The 26,698-nt window shown below is 34.6% G+C and overlaps 1 protein-coding gene across 1 annotated transcript in view; it reads left to right on the forward strand.

Annotated features, from left to right (window-relative positions):
- The first annotated feature begins 5,096 nt into the window (after nucleotides 1–5,096).
- The window catches only part of LOC145276650 (uncharacterized), a 45,172-nt gene continuing 23,570 nt past the window's right edge, over nucleotides 5,097–26,698 (forward strand). Inside the window, exons 1-5 of the mRNA XM_080127841.1 lie at nucleotides 5,097–5,220; nucleotides 11,893–12,919; nucleotides 14,927–15,078; nucleotides 19,902–20,061; nucleotides 24,400–24,527. Coding sequence (XP_079983967.1) covers nucleotides 5,097–5,220; nucleotides 11,893–12,919; nucleotides 14,927–15,078; nucleotides 19,902–20,061; nucleotides 24,400–24,527 — 1,591 coding nt within the window. The remainder of the gene's footprint in view (nucleotides 5,221–11,892; nucleotides 12,920–14,926; nucleotides 15,079–19,901; nucleotides 20,062–24,399; nucleotides 24,528–26,698) is intronic.

The raw sequence follows: 26,698 nt of genomic DNA on the forward strand, positions 1-26,698 counted from the left end.
CTTAAGGAAATGAAACGGAATTTCTTGTTTTTTGGTTTATTTTTTTAATTACTGCAATAGTTATGTCAATGATTTCACTATTAAAATTAAGTGCATTCAAAATAATGAAAAATAACAAATCACCGTTTTGATTAGTTCTGTTAAAGTAAGCCAACAAAGAAAAAACTGACAAAGGCAAGATAAGTTACTCTTCTACTTACCTAGATATTTTTTTTGTGTTTTAATGTACTTTAATGTTTTTATTCGGTACAACATTGGCCATAACGTATAACATTTATAACAGAAAATTTAAATGCGATATTCGTTTTCAGCATAGCCAAAAACCTCTAAAAGTCGTCATATTAAAAGAAAATGTGAAAGTGGAAACCAAGTAAGATTTTACAACTATCGACAAATATTTTGACGGTTGGTTGGTTTTGTGTTGGTCTACCACAATTACAACATAACCCCCCCCTATCAAAATTACCAACCAGTCCCCCCCCCAAAAAAAAGAGGTGGCCATAAACTTGGTGCTCATTTTACGCTAAATTAATATAGAAACGTGTTTCCCGACATCTAATACCTATAACTTCATTATATCTTAGAAACTATTCGTTTCCTGTAATTTTAAACGTTATTGTCGTTTTCGGTCCCCTGTAAACCTAGAATAATAGTAATTTTAAAGACTGCGCCTTTACGTAAAAATGAAACAGAAATAAAGAAATGAAAATAAACCTTAATAGCAAATTATTTTTAGAGGGCTCCATAAATATTGTCGTCTCACCACGTTTTTGGCCAACTGATCCTTTGACCTTGGAATGTAAAGGTTGAGGGAGTAGTTATCCGTAACTTCGTGAAACAACCACAATGAAAGAGGAGGACAATGACCCGGATTAAAATGAACAACTAACTAAAGAAATAAATAGAAATAAGAATAAATAACGCATCTCAGTAATGATAGAATGTAAAAAAAAAAGTATAAGAAGACTTGTCGAATAGCGGGGGAAAACATGCGTGATGCGAATAGACGAACGAATGCACACGACTGCCAAGAAAATGTCACGTGATACAAACAAAGTGTACGCTGAAGCGACTTGCTACTAGAATATTGTATCAAAAAGGTAATGGGAACGCGGAACGAGCAAAGTGCTAGGCGAATGGGCTAACAGACACTCCGTCGAAGATGGCAAGTGATAAACGAATAGTGGGAGAGAGTGAAACAGAGGGGGGGACGAGTAACAACTGGGGTGAGTGCAGGAAGAAGCAGTTTTACAAAGCTTTATATATGTTTAGTCGCGAATTTCCGTGGCTGAATAATTGTAATGGCAAAAGCAATGACTTAATATAATATCGGAAAAGTCTCGAAATGCAAGGTTAATGTAGATAACATAGAAATAATAAATAGTAACGAATGAATGGTGGCGTGTTTATAAGTGTTGAACCGTTCGTTTAATGGTGGAAGATGCAATTAATGTCTACATCGCAGCCAATCAGCAGTGCCGGATTTCGGTAGGGAGAAATTATTATCTAGAAATACGAACATGTAAAGGTTATGGTATGTGTATGTGTCGAATAACCAGTTAAGAACGGATAAAACCCAGTAGATTAGGAATATGTAGAGATGGTGCCGGTGTCTAGTAGGAGCGGTGGTAGCACAAAATAGTTAGGGAGAAAAATAGGAACTACTTCCCCGAAAGATGGTGAGATTGTGATCGTGGAGCTCCTCGAAACTAACGTAAGATTTTAACCTCACACGTAAATGTGTATGTACTGTCGTTCTAAAGTTACATAAGATAGTGGCTAATAATAATAGTGGCTAGACTTATTAAATGTGCATGTGCCATGTGTTGTTGCAAACCTAGTGTAATTTGATCCATAGGAGAATTTCTGCAATCAAATTATTATATATAGCGATGAGGCCCTTAACAATTAAGATGAGAACAGTAGTATAATATCAATCCTCCTTTTAACAATTCAGAAGCATAAAATCTTAACTGTGTCAAAAATTGAAAAAAAAAGATGCTCATTTTTTTTCTTTATTTTCAGAGTGTGCCGGAGAACAAACTCGCCACAATGCCACTACGATGGGGTGTAATATGCAATCAATGATGAGATGTCTTTATCCCGCCTACCAAACGATGAAAAACCAATATCACCGATTGAGACGCACTTCACATTTGGAATTTTCAAAACAAGACTTTAATAACATGTGCGAGTAAGTAACCTTCATCAATACATTTTTGTTACATAAGTTTCTGTTATATATAATTTTTTCCTCGAACCCCCAAATCAATAAAGATTAAACCATTTCTGTGATGATCTGTTTCCTGTTGATTTGCAGTGTCATGCTGGCTCTGTGCAGTTCTAGAAGGTCCATCATTCCAAGGCTTTGCTTTTTCTCGTTGAGAGCAGGTTAGATTATTGCTAATCGCGTGAGGCGCTTTAATGAGGAACACTGACGGGGCTGCACAGACATCTCTCGTAGGGTCAAAGTGTTCTTCCTTTGGAGCGCTGACTTTTCAATCGCACTTTTCGATCCTAGTGTCATATTTCTTCGCGGTGGGCGAGAAATAAAATACTGGTTGTAATACAAACACAAGCGTTTATGAAAATATGCAAACTACGAATCGATACAAACGAAGATAATTATTTATAGTTATCGAGATAGAAAGAAAAAAAAAACAAGGGAACAAAATTAGTTATAATGGATTTAAAAAGAATCAGACGAATTAAAAAAAAAAAGAAACAAAATTCTGATTAAATTAAATGTTGTTTTATAAGATTTAATATTGATGCACGAATTTTTTATACGCTAATGCACGACTAAAGTAAGAGATTTATGAATTACGTAATATCCAATATTTAGATTATTCGAACTATCGTTTTGTTCTTGAGTATTATTCTCCCATCGTTTCGGTCGATGTAATCTCCAAACTTCTTCAGGTGTGTCTTGTCGAAGTCGGGAATCTGCAGGACATTTCAAAGTCTTTATTGAATCCATGTGGGTTTCATGCTCTCGTTCTAGTAGCCATACGATACACCTGAAGAAGGTTGAAGGTTATATCAATCGAAACATTGCGAGAACAACACACAAAATGAGAGCAGTAGTTCTAATAATTCAAATAATATAAATTATCAATCCTCATTTAAACACATTCAGAAATATATGTAATTTCTGTACAAACACATATTTAAACTTGTAAAAAATATTTCATTACTCTATATGGAAACCAGATTTTTTTCTACTAGAGTGCTCTATTGATACAGGAGTGTATATATATATATATATATATATATATATATATATATATATATATATATATATATATATATACACGAGGAGCGTGCAATAAGTAATGCCCCTGACCCACTTCCCATAGCAATAGAACAACGAAACTTGTCACAGTTATTAGTCTTTCTCTACATAGGAACCACCCAGAGTTATGCATTTCTCCCATCGTTTGATGCAGCTCTGGAGACCGTTTTATTAGAACACCCCAGGTTGGTCCTCCAACCACGACGTGACTCCAGAAATCAAGGCTGCATCATCTGGGAAACGCTTTCCTTTCAAAAACAACTTCATGGCTGGAAAGAGGTGAAAGTCAGAGGGTGCAAGGTCAGGAGAGTAGGGAGGAGAGTAAGATATGCAAATGGTAATTAATGATAGTTTCCACAGACCCTTTACTAATCTTGACATCTTGGGCTATTTGGCGAATAGTAATGCGCCGATCTTCCAAAATGGCAGCCTCAACTTGACGGACAGATGCCTCATCAATGGCAGAAGGGGGGGGGGCGACCAGGTCTGGGAGCTGTTTCCACAGACTTCCGGCCATGTTTGAATTCACGATGCCAGCATTTTACAAGGTCATATGATGGGGCATTATTGCCATAAGTTTCTTTCATTTAATCAAAAGTCTCCTGTGACGTGCGTCCTTTCAAATACAAAAACTGGATCACTGCTCGAATTCAACAGGCTCCATTTCACACCTGACTCAGTTCAAACACCTGTAAAACAGAAACCACAATTAGTTCAGCGCTGTAATTTGCCACATAACCTGTAGAGATATAAATCATTGCACATGCAACATTTCAGCTAGATCAGACAACTGGAAGTGGGTCAGGGGCATTACTTATTGCACGCCCTTCGTATATAGTCTTAGAAGTTTATACATACATATATAGAGAGAGAAAATAAAAAGGAACAATCCGAGTTTCTTTATGTGTCTTTATTTCGATGTTGATGAACACATAACTCGGATTGTTCCTTTTTATTTTCTCTATTTTGTCGAAATACTATTTCCATTATATATATATATATATATATATATATATATATATATATATATATATAAGGTTGTATTCGACCAAAATATTTGATTTATGTTTTCATTTATTGAAAAGAAAAACTCTTAGCATCGAATTTGGTTCATAAAAATGATTTCTTATCCATCCATATCTCTTTCTTTCTTTCTTTCTTTCTCTCTCTCTCATTCTCTGTCTGTGTGTCTATCTCTCTCTGCATGTTTATGTGTGTGTGTGAGGGGCATAATCACGTTAACACACCGGTTCTCATCAGATGACCGAAGTTAACCAACGTGGAGCCTGGCCTGTACTAGATGGGCGATAATCTGAGATTAGCAGACGCTGTGTGTGCTCTCCGCTTATCTCGGCATTGTTTCCAGTCTTCCTGAAATTGCTACTTGCCACTGGTATTTAATAGTGCCGACTGTGGTTTAACCACAACTCTTGCAACAAAAATTTCACGCGCGAGTCACAGCATTATCAGGTATGTTTCGTGATATTCATCGAAATCGATGGACGGACACCGTGTGTGTGTGTGTGTGTGTGTGTGTGTGTGTGTGTGTGTGTGTGTGTGTGTGTGTGTGTGTGTGTGTGTGTGTGTGTGTGTGTGTAACCATTTACGCATCAAGAAAAGAGGCGAAGTAAATGACCCAACTAATATCAAAATCAAAGCTAAAAATAAATTCGTAATAATCGATATTATTGTTTTATTGTTTTATTTTTATTTATTAATAAAAAAATGTGTCATCGATCAAATTATTTATGGTTTTAAATGTTCAGCAAACAAGTGATTGTGCCTCTTTTTCTTTAGTATCATGCAGTCTGAGGTGGGATATTGCATGAACCGGATGGAAAATGGTTGTAGTGACGTCACTCGTCAAACAGCCCTGAGAGAACTGAATCAAACCTTCAACTATTTCTGCTACAGTGGATGGAATGGTAAGTTATTAGAATTGTTGTTCTTCTTCTTGTTTGCTAATTCGACAAATGTTTTACTTGTTGATTATTGGTAACCATTTCATTTAATTGTACTAAAAAACCTAAAGAGAGGCGTAGACTTCATAAACCTACAGAATAAAAAGCATTATGGTCATAATAATACTAATGGAATGGGAAAATACAAATTATTATACGTAACAACTAGGTTACGAGATGATATATGGTCGTTTCACACGAGGTTAAAAAAGGTATAAAAAAGTTCGTCCAGATAAAAGAAATCATATTAAAATAAACTAATAATACGAGCGCTATTTAATTCTGTTTAGAAAGAAAAAAAGGCAATCATTCTCCTCAATGATGCTCTAAAAAAGTCGAGATACTTAAAGAGATAGAAAACTATGCTATTAACGCCGTGAGAAAGACACCTAAAAGAAAAGCTGAAAGAACCCCTAAAAAAAAGGGCCAGCAAAGGGAGATAAATCTATTCGACACTGGACAGAACAAGGATTGATAAGTTGGAGCATTTAGATTATTCGGACTACTATTCTCATCTTGGGCGTTGTTCTCACAACGTTTCGATAAATGTATCCTGCGACCTGTTTTAAATGCAACTTGGCGAACTCGGGAATTTTCATGTTTAACTCGGAAATCCATTTGGAATTTCGAACTGAATTTTATTTATATAGTATATTGTTCACTTTCCTTCAGCCACATGCACATGTAGTGGAACAGGTAAAGTTGCTAAGGCATAATCAATTAGTTGATTAATAAGTTATAATCAATTAGTTGATTAATAAGTCATAATCAATTAGTTGATTAATAAGTCATAATCAATTAGTTGATTAATAAGTCATAATCAATTAGTTGATTAATAAGTCATAATCAAGTAGTTAATCAATCAATAAGTCATAATCAATTAGTTGATCAATTAATATAAATCATAATCAATTAGTTCATCGATTAATAAGTCATAATCAATTGTTAATCAATTCATAAGTCATAATCAATTATTTAATCAATATAAATCATAATCAATTAGTTAATCAATCAATAAGTCATAATCAATTAGTTGATTAATAAGTCATAATCAATTAGTTGATTAATAAGTCATAATCAAGTAGTTAATCAATCAATAAGTCATAATCAATTAGTTGATCAATTAATATAAATCATAATCAATTAGTTCATCGATTAATAAGTCATAATCAATTGTTAATCAATTCATAAGTCATAATCAATTATTTAATCAATTAATATAAATCATAATCAATTAGTTAATCAATTCATAAGTCATAATTAATTAGTTAATCAATTGAGCCTGGTTGATGGTCGGTTTGTTCATGCGAATGAGTAGGGTTTCAATGATTGGGAGGTGCAGGTTACAATGTGAGACGGCTAAAATGGCGATGGTTTTATTAATGTTTCTGAATTCGTTTTTGAGGGTGTCATGTGCTGCAAAGTGTTGGTAGATGGAGCTGTTAGGGGAAGGCAGGCGACATGTTAGTTGGCGAGGTATACTGGTTTTAGACATGCCGATGTACGAATTGTTTTTAGAAACACATTCTCCTTTAGGACATTTAAAGCACACAGATTCACTAAGAACAAAAACGTGAAATAAAATAACATTATTGCTCTCAAACGAATTTTTATCAGATTTAATCAGATCAGCGACATAAGATTAATTAGCAGTCAAACATCAAACGATTTAATTTTTTATGTGTTAAAAGTGATGACGTAAGGACAAAAATGAAGTGCCTTCATGCATTATTATAAAGGTAATTAAGGTTCCTCGGAAATTATGCCGGACATTACATTGAAGTATCTTCTCTAAATTCTCACTAGTAACCTGCTTTCATAGCATGGCTCAGGTGAATCTAGAATTAAAACTTTATCAAAAACACTCAAGTAACCTTATGTAGTTCATGTTTGTCAATCATAAGATGGTCTCTTTTCCTTCTGGAATTCTCAATGATGGTTCTGTTCGCCAGGAGAAATCTCCTCTGGAGGTTTTTAGTCTTTCTCATCAAATCTTTCTTGAAGTTCATGCATTAAATCCATTGCTCTTTCTGCTTCTCGTAAAGTCGGTTCACTCTATTACTCCAACACTTTCTCGCATTTCAATCGTTATCTCTAAAAATCAACCATGAATTAAGTACTTTCATTTGTGTCAGTGAATCTCTGTTCTATTTGAAGATTCTTAACAAGGTGCAGAAACGTGTTTAATTTAACTGGTCACGCCTCTTCTTCTTCTCTGCAATTTCTTCCTCATGCACGTGATATTGCCAGTTTCAGTCTTTTCTTTTAAATTATTGTGACGTGTTCTTCAGAATTATTTGATCTGTTTTCCGTTTCCTTTGTTCCAGCTTATTTGACGTGTTGGTCTAGTTGTCTTCATCAATTCGCTGTTTTAATATCGCATTGTACTATAGCTCCGTATTCCAGTAGTTCTTTCCAAGAATTGCAGGCTTGTGGAATTCCCTTCCTAATGACTGTTTTCCTCCTACCTGTAGCCTTGAATTTTCTCAAGACAAGGGCCAATAGGCATCTCCTGTCATTTTGATAATCATCTTTATTCTATTCGTCGCCTTACATCGACTGGCGTCGGCTTTGTCTGCAAAATCTTTCATAAAAAATAAACAAAAATAAACAAAAATACTTGTATTTAAAATACATACTCTATTTTACTTTAGATAAATGCTTCTGGCAGAGAGAGAGAGAGAGAGAGAGAGAGAGAGAGAGAGAGAGAGAGAGAGAGAGAGAGAGAGAGAGAGATTGCTATTGATTTTCAGGGCAACGTTTTCACATCTTTCGTTCTTGTTAGGCTTTTAAATCAAATGGAATTATGCCTTGTTTGGAGCGATTTCCGTTTAAAAATCTTACATCCAAATAATACTTAACTGTATATTTTCTCAGTGCGGACAAAGACTCGCACTGTAAAGCATTTTTCTTTTCGACCATACTTTTCGGGAGGCAAGTAATACTTGACCTGCCCCTTAGTATCAGCACAACATGAACACCAGACCCAGCCGACCCTCCTCCCACAAGCATCGTGTGTATCTGTGTGCGATGTTCACATCCACATGTTGTTGACTTGCTATAGCCCCCCTCTCGACGCCGAGTCAACAACATGTGGATGTGTGCACAGCATATTCAAATCTACACTCTTCATCACGTTAATCATGGACGACGCCCTTTGTTGCGCTACGGACGCTCATTTGGGCACATGTGATCGACATTGACTTCAAATTTCATGGTATGTATTTTTATTATTAACACTGGTGATACTAAATAATAATAATAATAATAATAATAATAATAATAATAATAATAATAATAATAATAATAATAATAATAATAATAATAATAATAATAATTATGTATCATCCTAAATTATTATACATAATTGTTATAAAGCTCTACCTGAAAAGGTATTTACTTCTTTTATGCATACAAAGTCTTGTCTTGATTTGGTACGCTTCGAATTTAAAAAAAAATATTTTCATATTATATATAAAATCGATCTAACCCATTTTTTTTCTTACTTAAATGTCAATCAGTTTTGGCAAATATTGATCTTTGTTCTTTAAAACAATATCATTTTTAATCAATTTCATCAGATTTCATATTCAATTCGATAAAACAGTTTTTTGTTTTGATTACTAATATCTTAAAAGGAAATAAAGGAGCTAACCCTCGCACAGCTTCAAGTTCTCTTCGGCAAGCAATAACACTGTAAACTAGGGTAGAAAGAATAGGCAGTTTACCTTTACTCTTCGACGTTGATCGCCTTCCTAAAACAGCGTTTCAATCTAGTATTTTTATGTTATATTTTGTCGATATTTCCTACCGACGAGTGGGGAGGGGGGAAAGAAAAGACGTTTAGCTTGCAACGAAAAATTAACAGTTGTCGTACCGGTCTGATAGATCTCTAACAACGACAAGAACAAACTACAACAACAAGCCTACAAAGGTGACTCTTTTTATTGTCTCAATCTCTCGTTCAGCGAGATTGAAACGAGACTGGAATGTCTATTTAAGCTATAAGGAATAGACATCCTATTTTCTTCATTAACAAACATCAGGCCGGGCCGTTCACAGCCGTGAGTGTCTTTCCCTTCCCACCGAACCACCCTCGGTAAGTCAATCAATTTAATTATCACAATTTATATACATGCTTGTAAACAAAACAAGTTGTTTGGGATTAACCTATTTTAACTCTAATTATTTATGTGAAAGGAATGTTTAGTAATCCAAAAAAAAAACACTACAAAAAGTCATCATCTTGATAAGGCCAGCAATATATATATATATATATATATAGGTTCCTGAAAACAGCACTTATTTTATGAAGAGTTTGGAAGGTACGTGTCTGTGGCCGAATTGATAAACTATATCAATCGACGAAGAGGAGTATTGTGGATTCGTTCCTACCGAGGCGGTTTTTATTAAACTGTTATTCAGCCCACTTTGAATAGCGCGTAAAAATATTTAAGCTAAACACACCGAAATTCATAATCAATATTGCAATCATCATTTGATTACTTTAAAGTCTTCTAGATTCACGTGTTTAAGATAAAATGATAACTAAAATTCAATGTTTCAAAAATATTAAAATGGCAACAGTTTCAATCTTCAGACGAAAAGTCGGAAGTAAATCTTAAACAGTAACGCAGTTGACTGAATATTTTACAGTTTGAAAATTCGTTTTTTGAATTCAAACTAATTTTTTTTTAAATTAAAGCCTCTATACTAGATCAACCAGACTCGGTGCTGCTTAAAGGTCGTAGTCAGATAAGAACGAACGCAAAATTCCGTATAGGCATTAAAATTGGTTTATATGGTTGTTTTTGTTATATATCACTGTGAGAAATTATTTTAAAATCTACTTAGTATTATACATGCAAACTCGAGAAATACATGCTTCAAATGTGTCAACATTATGTGAATAAGCTAAATCAAAACGAAATGACGACTGAATATGACCTGATGTCGTGTTTATCCAAAAACGAAGCTCGAATTTTAACTTGAAATGATTCGTTATTTAATAATATTTATTAATAATAATATAAATTAATAATATCAAACAACAACAAAAAAAAAACAACATAAACCCATTTTTAATGTCTATATTGAATTTTTCAGGCGTTTTTCTTTAATCGCAATCTTTAAATATTACCTCTAAATTCTTCCAGGACACTGCTGTTTGTTTGCCGATATTTCCAGTTCATAGTTTTCGCATGTTTTTAATGTAGTTTTGAGAGGTTTTTTTTCTTAAATACCGATGGTAAATCATCCAAAAGTGTCCTGGAGTTGTCGTTCTAGTGTAGTTGTTAAAAATCGTTTAAGATTGGCTGACCACTTTGTAAAGATGCTCAACCAGGCCTATTCTAAAAAAATATTTTATTCTGAATTCAATGTGGAAGCTACCATAATAAGAGGGTTGGAAGACAGAGTAGGCAGTGTAAGGTTTGTTTGAAGGCGGATGTGAAGTGTGGAATTGATCACACACCATGGAAGCTCGCTGCAAAAATCAGCCCCTTGCACAACTGGCAAACGATAATGTATACCAAAATTGTGATAAGATGTGAATTTCAGATCGGACTGTTTTCTCATATGAGAACCGATCAATGAAACCTCTGAAAACTTATGTACTCGATTCGAGTAACGGATATAACGGTGATAATTTCTAAAAAAAAAAAAAAAAAAAAAAAATTCAAACCAGTTTTAGTGTATACCATTTTGATACTTGTACAGTTTAATCAAGACATCCCCGAAAAAAAAAATCACTTAATTTGATAGAGTAGTTTTTTTTTTTTTTTTTTTTTTTTTTTTTACAGCGGAAAACACGTTTTTATGACAGCACATTGAAGTTAGACATCTTTGAATTTTTTAACACACTATGGGGAGATAACCCAGTTTAAAGCGCCGAAATTCCCTTCCCATCTTTAATACTAGCTTTTCTTTCTAAAAATCGAACCTTTATGTCGATATCATAACAAACTTTTTCGCTGTAAAAAAATACTTGATGAAATTAAGTGAAATTTTTTTCCGGAGAACTTCATTCCATAACGGATACGTACAACACAAACTTTTTTTCGATATCTTCATTTCTTAATGTCTTCATTAAACTGTACAACTACCAGCATTTTATACTGTTAGCATATGTTGTATATTATTTGAACACATTCAATTATATCACAGCATGTTCTAATTTTTGTAATACTCATTTTACTTTGATAATTTATCTTTAAAACTACACTTACCAATATCTACATTATATTTTTCTTGGTTTATCTGTTGTCTGTTTGTCTGCCCCACTTTTTCTCGGAAACTGCTGAGACAATCTAACTGAAATTTTGTAGGATCATTTGTTATCATAAGGCGCAATGAACTAAGTGTTCTTATATCCGTTCGATACACTAAACATTAAACACCCATTCTAACTATAAGTTTTGCCCGTTTTTCACGGGCTAAAAATTATAGTCTTCAATGATCTCCGCGGATTTTCCCTGTAACTTTTTATATCGAGAATAATCTTGCAGCTTCAATGTGGTGCACGAAACTGAACAGGGCATGTGTTGGTTTCTTTGTCTCTGACGTGTACGCTTTTTTATTTCTTCTGTTATTGTAAATAAGATCTCAATACGTCGTTTACTTCTCTCTTCCTTGCAGACTACCAGAAATTCCAGAGTTGTTACCACCAAAACAAGAAGAAAGTCCAAGAGAAAGTTCGCCTCTGCTATTCCTCTTCTGAACTGCATCACAAGCACTTCTTTGAGCACGACTACGAGTACGGAAACCGCGACTTCCGCCGCGACTTTGGAACCGACATTGACGCATACGACATTGATGGTACAGATACAGATTACGACGAGGGCGAACGACCAGCAGGTGAAATAGCCCCAGAGCAGACGGGAGCGGAAGCCCAACCGGAGAATGACTCCTCTCCGGACACGGATGCAGATGCCGATGCGGATACGAGATGGAATCGTCGCAACTGGCGCTACTTCAATAGACACGACAGGTACCGCAATCGCGAGTATTATCCCAACAATAACTACCCCTATTACCGCGGCGGTGACAACAGTCGTGATTATTACAACAAGGATTATTACGGCCAGGAGTACTACAACAGGTACAACCAATGGAACTACGATCGTTTTCATGACCGCTACTATAACCGTCGAGATCGAGTTTGGAGAGACAACACTCACGGCAATGAGTACTATACTCGCAGCTACGAACGTTTGAACAGTGAGAGTGCAGATAAAAATAATGGAGACCACATTGCTAAGACCAAGACCAACGCCAATGCCAACGCCAACGCCAACGCCAAAGCCAATCCCGAAGCATCTCCTGACGCCGATGCTCAAGGTGGCGACCATTATGATGATTACAGGAATATGAACGATTACGGCCGTCATGACATGCATAACAGACCCGACCGTTACGAACAGGATCATTACTCTTGGAGGCATTACAACCGCTACGGTTACGATGATGACCAACCGTACCACAAGGCTTCCGGATACGGCGATGGGTATTACGATGGCTACGGCAGGAATTGGAGATACAATAACAATTACCGTGGCTACGGCTACTATGGAAGGAATTACTGGCGTCATGACATGAACTATGGAAGGCCGGAATATTGGGCTTTTTATAATTACGATGCTCAATACCGTAACACTATTTGCAAGTAAGTCACTTCTGTTTTCAAAATTCTTTTTTAGATACGACCAGATCTCTCTCTCTCTCTCCCTTTCTCTCTCTCCAATCTATATATATAGTAATCATTCACAGATAAACTGTTTCGCTGTATCACAGCTATTCAGTGCGGATAGACTAATACCCATCCCGAACCAAAGTTCGAACCTACAACCATCAAGTTGATAGTCAGCAGTTCTATCCTCTGGCTCATGGGATTGGTGCCCACAAACGATCTACTCAAATGTCTATCTAAATAAACATTTGACTGTCGCTATTTCCAATGCTTTATTTAATACACAGATTTAGCATGCTCTCGTTCCCTCAGCCATGAACGGGTAGAAATCTTAAGTAATTAGCAATTTTATTTTTAGTATCGCTTGTACTGAAGATTAAACCTTCGACCTCCATAAGATTGTCACTTACAACTAAATTTTACCTATTACTCGGAATACAATTACGAATTACTTCTTCCCGATCACTAAGTAAAAATAGCAGCTTGGGTTCAATTAATTGTATCAAATGTATTGTTTACAAAAGTTATTGTGTTTCGATATTAAATAACGAAAAACACTGCTTATAACAATATGGCACGAATGCTTGCAAATTGGTTTCAAGTTTTCATTGCTTAATTTAGTAAAAAGGTCGGTGGTGTGCTTTATGGTCTTCTTCTTCATAAACATTGGTTGAAGTGCGCAGATGATCTTGAGGTTTTGAGTTCAATCGTGGACAATGTCAGTAAGGCGATGTAACAAGTTAAATGAAAGAGTGTCACACAACTTTGAGAATGGTATGTGGACCCTTCATGTCTAATGTGAAGCTTGAGGCTCCAAATTCTATGATGGTTTCCGATACCGACACAATGCACCCTAAAAAGACCGAGTGGCAAAATTGCAAGAACGTTGTAATCACCGAAAATTGTAAGTTAATTGAAAGAGTGTCGAAATGATTGAATAATAAAATGTGCACGGTTATCCCCAGCACGTTAGTAAAAGATATTCAATATTCCATGATGTTTTCTGTAATGAGCAATAAAACTGTAAATAATAAAAATCCACCATTCACAAAATGCAAAACATATTCCATCGTCTTCAATAGTTCATAGCAGAATAAGCTTATCACCACAAAATACATGAGCAATCCAAATGCCCGTATCTATCTGGGCATTTTTGTATAAGTCCTAAACTGCAACTGTCTATATCATTTATAATCCCTATAATCTATAACCAAACTCAACCAATCTGTGCCCCCCCTGCAAAACATTCGCAGCAAACACTCGTGTAGCTGCTTCAACTGTCAACAATTTCCCTTATTTTTTATCAGTGCGTCAGACTAAACGTAAAAAGCCTCTTTCCTAGAACTGTCCGTCTGTGGAACACAATACCATGGAGTTGGTTCCCAACTGACTATAACAATCTATATTAATAAGTTCCTGTTGATCCCTCCTCTTAAATAATTAAACCTTACCGAAATTCCACTATTATCGTTTATCATAGGTGTGTTTTACCGTCTATTCGACACCCATTAACTTTTATTCTCCAGTGCACGTTGGGCTTTGATAAGCGATGACCCCCCTCAGTAAAAACTTTACTATTCATTCCATATATGAGGTCAAGTCTCGTCAAAATACCCTAAAAAGTATGTTAAAATGTTCAACTTAAAATTTATAAGAATCAACTTCAAATAGACAACAATTGCAGTTTAAATAAGATTATTTTTTTTTAATTTTAATTGTATGTATAGATACATTTTACATGAAAAGAAAAAAATAGGACATCCCATATCCCTCCGTGGGGATTGTTATAGACGACGTATGTATTTATAATTCGGCTAATGCTATTTCATCACTTTTATTATTTTCTGAAACCCTAAATGTTCTTCCTATTTGATATTATGAGATATTTAGTCTAGTACGAAGCCATTTCACATTCAACATCTTTAACATCTTTAATGTGTGCTTTGATATCAATACTGACACCTGATTCCATTTCTCTTTCAGTGGAATGTGGAAAATGAGGCAATGCTCACATGAAATGAAGAGTTACTGCAACAAGGAATCTGATAACTTTATGTACAACCTGAACAACATGATGTGGCAATTTGGACGTCTTTTCATGAACTGTGAATACACTGCAAATACTCATAGCCCATGTAAGTACGCAATACCAGCAGTTTGTTTATATCCTCTTTAGTAGATTAGACACAAGGCCAAGTGTGGGTTGGATTAATGTATTTCTGTTGAACGAACTTAGCACACCCAGGTTGTCAGTTCGTGTCATTAAACACTTAGCCACGTGATCATCTTATTGTTGTTATTGTTGTTGAACACCGTTCATTTCTTATAAATCAAATGATCACTTGTGGTTCAACTGACCAATGTACGCAATCAATAAATGTGAAAAACGATATATTGGACTATTTTCATTATTAATATGATTTCTCTTCATATTTATTGTGATTACCTGTATTCTAGAATGTTATTGTTTTGTTCCATTTAGCGTAGCCCAGAAGCAATAAATATGAGAATACTGTATTACATTTTGCAAAGGTAGCTCTAGTATCTAGATTTCATTTTGTTTCAGCACTGTAAAACAAGAGAAAGTAATGAGTTATGCGAAAGATACAGAGTGGGTTACGAAAATATACGATAAAAAAGGGGAAAATAACAAAAAAGAGAAACATAAAGAGACGGGGAGATAGAAATTTTGATATAAAGATTTTACACATAATTTCACTTCTATTTAATTATATGAACCTGAGCAGTGCCGGGTACCCCTGTTAGTTTCTTATAATCTAGATGATTATTGCTGGCATTCATCCCCCCCCCAATATCTTTCGAGTTAGAATTCTTTCTAAAATGACATCTAGTATTTGCAGGAGAGACCACATGAAGTTTGCCAACATCCGTAATTAACAGTGTTTCTGTGGAAAGAACTGCATTCGAACTTGGCACACCCAAGTTGTTAGTCAGTGTTGTTTTTTTTTTACATGGAGGTCGCTACTTATCAAGGTCTGGAGCCTACTCAGGGATAAGGGTTATTGCGTGTAATCATTAGTACTGGAGATTTGATAGAGTGTCTTACTTAAGAGGGCGGTTCGTCAGGAATTTGTTTATGTTGGACTTGAAGACATCAACGTTGTAGTCAGGTGGGAAACAGGCAAACGGAACAGAGTTCCACAAGCGTACACTTCTAAGAAAGAAGTTTTGTGCATGGAATCTACGTTTGGATTTAGGCACAGATAAAGAATGGGGAAAATTATTGACAGTAGTTTCAGCCAGACGGGTGTTTCTCGTGAAAGATTGGCGAGGGGGGGGGACGAGAGATTGGAGCACTTGCCATGGAAATAATGATAAAACAAAGAAAGGCTCGCAACGTCTCTTCTGTGGGAGAGAGGTTGCAGGGAAGAGAAAAGGGCATCCCCCACAAACCTACAAAGTCTATTTTGTACTCTGTCAAGGAAGGATAGGCTGTTTTTAGCAGCTCCTGCCCAGATGTGGCAGCAGTATTCCATCCTTGGACGTACTTGGCTTTTATACAGATAGAGAATTGCATCAGTAGTGAGATATCTTCTGGAGTGGTAGAAGGATCCCACCATTTTCCCAGCGTCCTTGGAAACAGACCTGATGTACGTGTTCCATTTCAGATCAGGAGTAAAGGTCAAAACCAAAGCTTGTCAAAACACGGAGCCTCACCAAGACAGGAGCCATCCATTTCAATTGATGCCAGATGGGGATCAGAGCGTTTATGATGTAAAGATAGAAGCTTGGTTTTGGATGCATTAAAAGTAACCAGCCAACTCTTCCCCCACTGTACTATGCGCTCAAGATCATAAGAGAGAGAATCAGAGAAAGCTTAGTCATTTACAGCCTTTGATGTGTTGCCATAGATGGTCGTGTCATCAGCATTATCTACTCTTCATTAAAAAAAAAAGGAAAAAAATGACGAGAAGGACTTATTATTATCTACTTAATATAAGTCCGTTGCCCCATTCCCAGTTCAGGATATTACTTGAAGATAGTCTCCCCTCCCATGTTAATGCATGGATACTTTTGCCTTTATCTACCTGGAACTAGAATGTTCGAGCATTCCAGCTCCACCCCATAATAAATATGCTATAATGGAACTTTTATCAAATTGGAAAGTCTGGTTATTTTAACTCGTTTAAAAAAAAATGGTTAAGAAGTAATACCTTTAGGGTTACGCATTAAGTTTAGACTAGCTAGAAGTAATGCATACTTTAGAGAGAGAAAAATAAAAAATAAAAATAGCCACGTGTTTTTGAGTTCAGATAATATGCAGGTATATTTTGGGAAATGTTCAATTTCATAGGAGACTTTTTTTTTTCTCTCGTTTTAAATATAGGAAAAAAGTATTGGTTAATAATAGTATATGTATGTATGTATGTATGTATGTATGTATGTATGTATGTATGCATATGTGTGTATGTGTGTATTGGGGTGGAGAGGGCTCCCGTAAGCCGTGGTGAAGGCAACCTTTCTAGGAGAAGTAAATCTCTGATTTAAAAAACCATAAAGCGGAAGACCAGTACCCGCATTAAGCTGGTCTGCAGTTTAATTTGTTGCTGGCTATCTTGCTCTTGCTTGTTGCTGGATCTCAACATTTTGAACCGAGAGAGAGACTTGGCTGTCGTACAAAGCTAAGACTCTGTAACATCATCTTTGTATAGATACTCCCTCAGGCATTTGGGCTCATGGATTTTAAATGTCTGAGGGAGTGGCACTCGTCTGACAAGATGTTGCAATCATCATGTATGTATAAGTATTAACCACTTAGCCACTTTGCCACCATTCTCATTCCCACACTAGGTTAGATATCCATCATATGACGTAACATCCCATTAATTATTAAAGATAAAAATGTCAATAGACATTTTAATGAGAACTACAGTGGCAGTGAATGTTATTTTTATGTATCGACTGTTGATTGGATAAAATTTCCAATCAGCAGCTTTTTTCCGCCACCATCACTCCTACAATAGTATATCCCAATTTTTTTTTTTTTTACAAGGGTGTCACCACTTATCAAGGCCCAGAGGCCACTCGAGGATAAGGGTTAATAGGTATAGATTAGTCATTGTGATTTTAGCATAGTAAACAGTGGGAATTTTGAAACTTGGATTACTTAGGGGGACGATTCAATTAGAACTTGTTCACATTGGACTTTTTCTTTTCTTTTTTTTCATAGGTATCAACTCATTATCAAGGCCAAGAGGCCACTCAAGGATAAGGGTTAAAGAGTGTACAGTAGAAATTGAACAATATAGTAATCATTAGTAATGAAAATTTGGTAAATTTGATAACTTATATGGAACGGCTCATCAAGAACTTATTTACGTTAGACTTGAAGACAACCATATTGTAGTCAGCCATTCACACATACACACGCACACACACACATATACATGATTTTTTTTATTGATACATACTTGTTTCAAATCAAAATGCATGGTAAGTGATAGAGTATGGAAGTTTTTTCAATGAATTACTACATAAGGTCACGTGTTCTTCTTGCATGCATTTTCGATCTTCTGATTTGATTCTAAGCGAGAGTCATTTTAACACGTAATATCTACCGACAAAGGTTTCAATGAGACATAATGAAACTGTAAAGATGAGCGTATTTTTTTATATAATAATCTTTCCGGTGGGAAAAGCTGCTAGTTGTGGTGTCAGGGGTAACAATATCATCAAAAAGGTGTTACCACCTCTGGCCCGCGACTGATGCAGATAGGATATTGCACGTATTATCATGTTAGAAATAGCATCGGTGAATGTTGTCTTCCGTGTCAACTGTCCATTGGACAAAAGCTCAAATCAGCAGTTTCTTTCAACCAATCAAAACGCAGTTAGTATAAAAGCCAAAAAGCACAGTGTTTTTCTCCTCCTCTTTCCTACTTTTCTGCTACAGACAACATGCGTGCGTGCGTTAGAATCCAGCCGAGCTCTTTTGGTCCAAAAGGTTCTTGGCAAATAGCACACCAATAACGAGAGGCTTTCGTGAACTAATAAACATAGCAACAGCACATACACGCCGCTCACTTGACGCACATAGAAACAAGTTTGTGCATATACTATCTCACAAACAAAACAGACACGCTTATACTCACATCATCATACTTATTTAATTTGCACACGCGTAAAAGTACACGGCACCAACCGAAAAGAATACATGTACTTAATTACTCTTTACACTACAAACAATTATTTTACTCTGGAAAGTTTATTGGGAACTCTAAATTCTCATCCTGTTACGTAATGAATGGTTCTATGTAAGATATCGTGTACATCAGCTAGTGTTAATCTTAACAAGGGTCGAACTAAGTACACATCTAAGTGACATGAAGTTTGGGAAATAAACAAATTTCCACAAAATAAAAGAAAAGAGATGTCATGTAAGGTTGAAATTAAAGCAAAGTAAAAGGAAGATACACCAGCAGATGACATCACGGATATCGGGATTGACAGAGAAACAGATATTTCAGATCAATTTGTTTATGGGACGTGCGTGAGGCATCAGTTATAATACTGTAATAGCTGAAAGGAAAACTTAGATAATCGCCAAGAGCGAAATGTTTCCCTAAGATATCTATTCGCTGTGTCGACCTATTTATCCTTAATAAGGTAGTTAATTAGTTAAGAGACCACTAGTCTCTCTCCCTCTTTCTCTCCTTCTCCCTCCCCCTCTCTCTCTCTCCCTCTCAGGTATGAATTATTTTGTTCCTCAAATTTGGAAAAGAGATAACTTTTATTTAAAAAATCACAAGTCTTCACTAACTTTTTATCTTTCAGTGACTTAACAAATTGTCTAATAAACAAATAATTACGATAGATAGAGCTTTATCCAATGAAATAATGTCTTTCTTCCGCAATCACGCGCTGTACGTTAAAGAAAATAGAGATACTATTTTTAACATGTCATATATTTATTTATTTTCTTTTCTACAAATGGCAGCCCCTCTTCCTGAGGCCGCTACTGAATCAGTGAGAAGCCCGATGTGCAATCACCACGAAGCAATGACTTGTGTCCAGCCATTCCAAAGTTGGTTCTATTCTTTCAAGGACAACGAAATGAGAATGTTTGCCGATTCTGATACCCTCAACAACATGTGCAGGTGAGCAGTACTTTTACTTTTATGTCTCATGTTATTTGATATTTATTTTATGCGAGCAGGGAGACCCGACGTTATCTGACATTTAATAAGGATACACGAATGTTTCCAATTTCCAATACTTTTATTGCCATCGAAATCGATGAAATTTTTTTTCTCAATCAAATCGATTTATTGACTGCTCTAGTTGGGGAGCCACGGCAGTGCACTGAGATTAGCTTCACATGTCTCCCCACAGTGACTTAGTACACAGTACACTGTAGTTTGCATTGCACTGTAGAGAACCTACTGTTGATTTTATAAAATTATTCTTTAAATAAATAGACTTTGTAGCCTACTGGGGGATGCCTTTTTCTCTTCCTTGCAAACTCTTTTTCACAGAAGAGACGTTGCGAGCCTCTCTCTGCTTGATCGTTATTTTCATGGCAAGTGCTCGTCTGAGCTCCAATCTATAGGACCCCCTGGTCTGACTTTCACAAAAAAACACTCGTCTAGTTGAAACCACGATAAGTCATTTCCCCAATTCCTTATCCGTGCGTAAACATAAACGTAGATTCCATGAACAAAGCTTCTTTCTTAGAACTGCACACCCGTGGAATTCTGTTCCGTTTTCCTGTTTTCCAATTGATAACAATATTGTTGTTTTCAAGTCCAACGTAAACAAGTTTTTGATGAGACATCCACTTATTTCCACTACTAACGATTATTACGATATTTTCCCATTGACTACTGTACATTCATTAACCCTTACGCTCGAATGTCCTCTGGCCTTGATAAGTGGTGACCCCTTTGTAATATATATATATATATATATATATATATATATATATATATATATATATATATATATATGGCCCGAATTAAAGTTTAAAATGCAAAAGTCAAGCATTGTGTCTTAACAAAAAACTGTTGACTTTATTTGATGGGTTGTTCTGCTTATGTTGTGATAAAACTTCTCAAATGCACTTGCAATGTTATACTGTATAAGGGTGTTAACTTTTGTTAAAACCAGACTGTTCCCTCTTTAATAGGATTTTTTCAATTATCGATTTTTGTTACTTATCGGATTTATTCCGATATAAAATCTATCTAAGAACACTCCCAGACAAATGAAGTACATTTGTGTGAAATTTAAAACAAATAAAAATAGGCTCCACCGTTTCGGAATCCATACGGAACCAAGAAAAAAACACACACAAACACACACGCACAAAATGTCTTTATATATAAGTAGATACTTATTTAGTGTAATCTGTCTCTATGAAACTAAAAATCGCGGAATTGTTCGGGTCGCTCATTGCGAATTATTTTAACGTCAATGTTTTCTTCGTGTTTTCAGAAGAAAAACATGCTTGCGATTGTAAATGAAAATATTTCTTTATTTCTAATTACGCTGATGCAAATATGTAATTCTATGTTTTTCCGGTAAATTTTTTATAAAATGACTCCCGTCTTAAAACCGACTAAAAAAATCAAGCTTTTTAAAATTTTTTACTTGAGGATGGGGTCACCGTTTATCAAGATCCATAGGCCACTCTAGGACAAGGTTTAATAAGTATTATGTAGAAGGCAAGACAGCATGATCAGTAATGATGGAGCTTGGGTAGGGCTAGATAATTTAAGAGAACTTATTCACATTAGGTTTGAAAATGACCATGTTATAGTCAGCTAGGAAGCAGTCCCATTGTAATATTTTTTCCACATACAGTTCTAGGAAAGGAACTTTGTTCCTGGAATTTTCGTTTAGGATTTCTTTCTTTTCTTTTTACTAGGGGAGGTTACAACTTATCAAGGACCGAAGGTCGCTAGGATAAGGGTTAAGGTTAGGTAGATGGTGAGAAATAGAGCCCTCCAAACCTCTAATAGTTATTGGTCTCCTCCCCACGGCGGAAAGATACGACACAAGGTTTGGGAAGTAGATTTGAATGTCACAAAATACCAAATTTGATTTGAACGTCACAAAATAACTAAAACATAAAAAATGAGAAAGTAACATGGCGTCGCAGATATATGAAGAACAGGTCTTATAAAACATTAAAAATATAGGAAAAATAACTTATTGTAGCTTATTAAAGGTTTTGTTTAATCATTATTCAAGTGAAATATAACAGTAAAAGTGTTACCTTGGCTTGAAATATTCTGAAAAAGACATATGTAGATAGGATATCCAGAAAAAAAATCATATATTAAAGTAACAACACCTGAAATAATTAACTTCCGGTTTAATATGGAACCCGTTAATTGACCGAATTTTCATTTAATATAATATTTCAATATCATAATTTGTAGTCCAAAAGAAGTAATATTTAAATTATTCCTATTAAATTGCTCTTTATTCTAGAAAATAACAATTTTTAATTTCTAAAACTAAACTTTTAAAAAATCTTAACTAAGTGAATTTTATCGAAACTTCTTTTCCAAATAAAATTTTTTTATGGACGAAAAGTCACAATTTTTAAAAATATTAAAAGATTATAAAACATACCGTGCACAAAGAAATTTAATTAACTCTTAAATCATAATTGTTTTAGTTACTTGGTTTCCAAATTATATTTTTGTTCTGACAAAAGAAACGAGTAATGCTACGATTTTTGTCAGCGACGTGCGAACAGATTACTGCGTAATTGGCTTTCCGCAGAAAAATTTATTCACGTTCGAGTTCTACATATATTTTTTAATTATTCACTATTCAAAAATGGCATCGATTAAAAAAATGTAATTATTAACAGTCAAATTGTCCATTTATTGATACTAAGTTTTAAGAGACAATTGTCCACAGTTTATTTTTTTCCACGAACCTTGAAAAATTCAATTATTAAAAAAATTAATAATTTTAGAAATCGTTTGAAATTACACAGGTTAAAACTATCAAATGTAAATAAATAATTTCTTAAAATTTTAGAAAACTGAAATAATTTTAATATATTTTTCAACTACTTTATTTTCGAAAAATCGATAAAAATCGTATAAATTAGCAACGTTTTTAACCCAAAATTTAATATAGTTTATTTCATCATTCCAGTATATTTTAATATGCAAAAAAAAAAAACTAAGATGTAAATACCTCCCACAAAATCAATTCTGATAAGATCGTGTCGAGGGCGGAAGGCAAAATATGATAATTTTTTAAATATATTTCTTGCAGTTCAGCCCGGCTTTGCTCGGGCTCTATGTACCATTCATAATTTGCCCTACGTTTGAACATACATTATGTAAAATTTCATATGTTTAGACCAAAAATTGTCTGAATAATTTCGTAGAGACCGCAGAGTTCTTTTTTTTTAACTTTGGCCCTAATTTTGACACCCGTAACATCTATTATTTTGGTCTCAAAGCAAAATACAAAGTTTTACCCATGTCCAAGTTACCTACATCTAAAATTTCAAATGTTTAGATACAAAATTGGCGGAGGAATTTGGTCGAATCTGCAAAGGTCAATTTTTCAACTTTGACCTTTTGGCAGCCAAATTTTCGCCTCAAAACTGATTAAAATGCTTGCTGCATGTCTGAATGCCCGCTATGTATACATTTCAAATGGTTATACCCCAAATCGGCTGAATAGTTTGTTTTTGTACTTTGACACCTTAGCATCTCAAATTTTCGACCCAAATCGATTATAAAGCTTGCCCTATCTCTAAATATCCTTTATGTAAAATTTCAAAAGTTTAGACCAGAAATTGGCTGAGTGATTTGGTAGAGATCGCAGAGGTCGAATGTTTTTAAACATTTACCCCAATTTTAACCCCTTAACATTTATTTTTTGAGCTCAAATAAATTAAAAAGTTTGATCCATGTCCAAGTAACCTACATATAAAATTTCAAGTGTCTAGACCCAGAATTGGCGGAAGAGTTCGGTAGAGTTTTCAAAGGTCAAATCGTTGAATTTTAACCCCTTGACAACCAAATTACTGGCCGAAAACCGATTAAAAAGATTTTTCCAAATCCCAATACCCCTTATCTAAAATCTCGAGTCTGTAGACTTAAAATTGACAGAGTAGTTTAGTAGGGAAATGTATGCACACAGACACACACAGACAATTTCACTGTTATAGATATTCAAACAATTTCACGTTTATAGATAAACCAAATGCTATTAATATTATTTATGCCGATATTAATATTTTTGGTTTGCTCACTGGAGTCGAGTTTTGTGTTTTATTTAACATGAAAGTTGTTAAATACGTTATTACTTATTTGAAAATACAATTAAGGTAAGGCTGAGGAATGGGTATTCAACATAAACGTTAACAGAAATGTTCTCGTGCACTGGTTACAACTTATGACACTGTATTCCGTAGTGTATAATCTATAATATAGTCATTTGTTTTCTTCTTGTTGTAGTGTCATGCATCATCAAATCTTCCCTTGCATCCAAAGGGAAACCCAGCATTGCAATTCCCATTTCCAATACCCATTCAGCATTCTTACTGAATCCTTCAACTTTTTGTGCCAACCAGCTGTTATGAAAGGTAAGTCACACACACACACACACACACACACACACACACACACACACACACACACACACACACACACACACACACACACCAACACAAAGACTATATATATATATATATATATATATATATATATATATATATATATATATATATAGCGCGCGCCAGAAGGCAATGAAAAAAATCAAATAGAGTGTTCGATCGCGAACGTGAGAGCTAAAATACAAATATTTATTTACAAACTATACATACATATTCCAAAGACGAACCAGCGGTTTCATTGCATTGAACCAGCCATCTAAACACTCTCAAACACCACTACCACCACCCTCCCTTTCGTAAACAGAGTCTCTTTACGTCGTTTTCTAAGGAATAACTTTACAACAGGGACTCTGAGCAAAACACCGCCCGTTAACCCGTTTTTAATTCTCTGTTTATTTTTCCGGTTTGCTTTCTTTTTTCCATCAACGCTGATGATTTGCATTGAATTCATATCAACCACAAATTGCTGGTTCAATACAATGAAACCGCTGGTTCGTCTTTGGAATATACATGTATAGTTTTTAAATATATATATATATATATATATATATATATATATATATATATATATATATATATATATATATATGAACAAATGATTAATAAAACATGTTAAAAAACATCTTGAAAAAGAGTTAAAAACATATTTAATTTTAAAAAAGGAAGCACAAGATAAGTGGATAGTCCTTAATCCGCGGAGTTTCGAAGAAATACTCTCCTTCTCATCAGAGGGCAGGAATTTTATATATATATATATATATATATATATATATATATATATATATATATCAGAACAATGAGATGACATAAATTAATTAATCTTAATAAAACAAATCTTAATCACTATTCCCGGGACACCATTCGAACGGTGCATCTTAGTATAAATATGCTTTTCTTGAGTAATCTAATTCTTGCGTTGGATCACCTTAAATTGATGTCCTTATCGATGTTCGTTTTTTTATTTACTCTAATTTTCAATATATAAGCTAAATAGCAAGATTCATGTTTATCCATAATGATTACTTTTGCTAAATACATTCTTCTAAAGATATGATCCATGCATTGAAAGCCCATGGATTAACGAAAGAACTTTAAATTTCTTGTTTAAAAATTCTATATTTTTACTTTACTTTTAAATCCTACTATATATATATATATATATATATATATATATATATATATATATATATATATGTGTGTGTGTGTGTGTGTGTGTATGTGTGTGTGTGTATGTATGTATGTATGTATATAGTCATCCACATACAGTACTGTTTCGCTGTATCACAACTCATCAGTAAGATTAGAGCAACAACTACCTCAAAAGCATTAATACGTCGCTACACATTCATGAGCATGTTTTGGTCATCCAGTTACATGTAACTAGAGACCTCTTTAGTCGATATTGCTTATGCAAAATTACATACAATTAAATAAATAAATAAATAAAATACAGATTACGGATTAAACTTTGGAATAAGTAATATCGCTTGATGAGGTCTCTAGTTACTTGTAATTGGCTGACCAAAACATACTCATGAATGTGTAGCGACATATTAATGCTTATGTAAAATAAATAAAAAGTATATCTTACCGTACTTTGGTATTAAGCACTCTTTTTTGTGTACAGAAAGTTTTTAGATGAGACAAGTCATTGATAGCGTCGGTTTCAAACCCGATAATTAGGACTGTTTTAGATACTCATATCAAGCTCTCTTCAGCAAATACTCATTATATATATGTGTGTGTGTGTGTGTGTGTGTGTGTGTGTGTGTGTGTGTGTGTGTGTGTGAGTACATAGGTTTAATAAAACATGTTGAAAAACAATTTAGCAAGAGTTAAACACATTTATTATTCGAAAAGGAAACACACACAGGTGAAAGTCCTTAATTTGCGGAGTTTCAAAGAACTATTTTCCTTCTCATCAGAATGCATCAATCAATTCTGTCTTCGCGTCTCACATGTGATCGTGGACGTTATTCACTTCTCTCCCGTAATCGCTCTCTTTTTATAGTCTTCTTCTATGACGTCATTTCGCATTCATTTACATTCGCCCATCCGCGCTATGATATATATATATATATATATATATACATACATATATATATATATATATATATATATATATATATATAAAACTACTT

Source organism: Euprymna scolopes, chromosome 5 (genome assembly GCF_053919585.1).
Source record: "Euprymna scolopes isolate OS-2025 chromosome 5, ASM5391958v1, whole genome shotgun sequence".
NCBI classification, from domain to species: domain Eukaryota; kingdom Metazoa; phylum Mollusca; class Cephalopoda; order Sepiida; family Sepiolidae; genus Euprymna; species Euprymna scolopes.